The sequence below is a fragment of the Lipotes vexillifer genome, unplaced genomic scaffold, assembly GCF_000442215.2.
Source record: "Lipotes vexillifer unplaced genomic scaffold, Lipotes_vexillifer_v1.1 scaffold1798, whole genome shotgun sequence".
Classification (NCBI taxonomy): domain Eukaryota; kingdom Metazoa; phylum Chordata; class Mammalia; order Artiodactyla; family Lipotidae; genus Lipotes; species Lipotes vexillifer.
Genome location: NW_006789032.1, coordinates 467,791 through 469,511, shown reverse-complemented (window position 1 = coordinate 469,511; position 1,721 = coordinate 467,791). Strand labels below are relative to the sequence as shown.

Below are 1,721 nucleotides of genomic sequence, written 5' to 3'. Positions count from 1 at the left end.
CCCCCCGGTTCCTTGCAGGTTCTCTGACGAGTGCTTGTCGTCCCTGGGGAAGGCACTGGGTGAGTGCCCATGCTGTCCATTCCTGGGCCCCTGCCCCATTGTGAGGGCGCCCGCCCTCACTCCACTCCCTGTCCTGCCTGGTCTTCCTGGGGCTGGAGGGGTCCTCTGCTGCTGAGCCAGCCACGGTGCTTGCAGGCAACATCGCCCGTGTGGTCCCGCACGGGCTCCTGGTCTTCTTCCCTTCCTACCCCGTCATGGAGAAAAGCCTGGAGTTCTGGCGGGTAAGTCCCTGCTTCCCGTGTCTTCTGGGGGCGGGAGGGAGCCCCAAACAGCCAAGGGTCTGGCAGGGCTGGGCCACGTGTCTTTGAGAAGACGTGACGGGCATTCCCTCTCTGCCTCCTCCCATAGGCCCGTGACTTTGCCAGGAAGCTGGAGGTCCTGAAGCCCCTGTTCGTGGAGCCGAGGACCAAAGGAGGCTTCTCGGAGGTCTGGGTCACCGGGGCTCCCTCCCCCTGCCCTGCGGGCCACCCTGGGCTCAGGCCAGCCCCGGGGTGTGTGTGGCCAAGGTCCTGCTGGCCTTTTAGGAAGTTTGGGCTTGGGGACGGTGGCAGCATGTCTGCCGCCACCCCCCAGCCCTGGGGCCCCTGGGTTTTCTGGGCACGGCAAGCAGGCACTGGGTGCTGGCTCCGGGTCAGCCTGGGAGCCCATGCCACGAAGATGCTGCTGCAGCTCTGCTGGCCTGCCTCCTGGCTCGGACGGTGCTTCGTCTTGCAGGGTGATTTCTGGGGTCTTGCTCAAGGAGGCGAGGGGCCAGGCCGGGCTGACCAGCCTCCCCTTCCAGGTGATGGAGGCTTTCTACACGAGAGTCGCCGCCCCCGGGTCCAGTGGGGCCACCTTCCTGGCTGTGTGCCGGGGGAAGGTGAGGCCTCTGAGGTCCGGGTCCCACACACCTGGCTCCTTATCCCTGCCTGGAACCTGTGCCTGATGGGGGCTTAGGGCTCATGACCTGGGGTCCGCACCGTGGGCAGGAGAGGCCGGTCACCTCCCTCAGGCCCCATGTCCAGCAGACACAGGAGGGTGTGGCCCTGCTGGTCCTGTAGGGGCTGGCCCCCGGGTCCTAGGCTGGGCATTGGGGCCCACGCATGGGCAGTGGGCAGGTGGGATGGAGGAGGTTCTGAGAATAAGTTGGTCGTGGGATTCTGGGAGCGGTGGACCCAGGTACAGCCTGGTTCGAAGTTGGAGGTCTCTCCCACCCTGCCCATCCTGGGGGGCGTGGGGCTGTGAGGGCCCAGGCACGGGTGGGCCCTTAGGGAAGGTCCTGGGCTTGAGTGGAGGCAGATGGGGAAGAGAGTGCCCATCGCCTCCCAGGCCAGCGAGGGGCTGGACTTCGCAGACGCGAATGGCCGTGGAGTGATCGTCACGGGCCTCCCATACCCGCCCCGCATGGACCCCCGGGTTGTCCTCAAGATGCAGTTCCTGGATGAGATGAAGGGCCAGAATGGGGCCCGGGACCAGGTGAGAGGCTGTGCAGCTGAGGGTGGGCAGGTGGTGCTCAACCCCCGTGGCTGAGCCAGCCCCCTGCCCTGGCCCTGCAGTTCCTCTCCGGGCACGACTGGTACCGGCAGCAGGCATCCAGGGCTGTGAACCAGGCCATCGGGCGGGTGATCCGGCATCGCCATGACTACGGGGCTGTCTTCCTCTGCGACCACAGGTGCAGGCCC

The 1,721-nt window shown here is 66.6% G+C and overlaps 1 protein-coding gene across 1 annotated transcript in view; it reads left to right on the top strand.

Moving 5' to 3' along the window:
- RTEL1 (regulator of telomere elongation helicase 1) overlaps positions 1–1,721 on the top strand; it is a 27,944-nt gene that overhangs the window by 20,666 nt on the left and 5,557 nt on the right. Inside the window, exons 18-23 of the mRNA XM_007462272.1 lie at positions 19–59; positions 196–281; positions 409–486; positions 842–919; positions 1,369–1,515; positions 1,596–1,711. Of these exons, the coding sequence (XP_007462334.1) occupies positions 19–59; positions 196–281; positions 409–486; positions 842–919; positions 1,369–1,515; positions 1,596–1,711 (546 nt within the window). The remainder of the gene's footprint in view (positions 1–18; positions 60–195; positions 282–408; positions 487–841; positions 920–1,368; positions 1,516–1,595; positions 1,712–1,721) is intronic.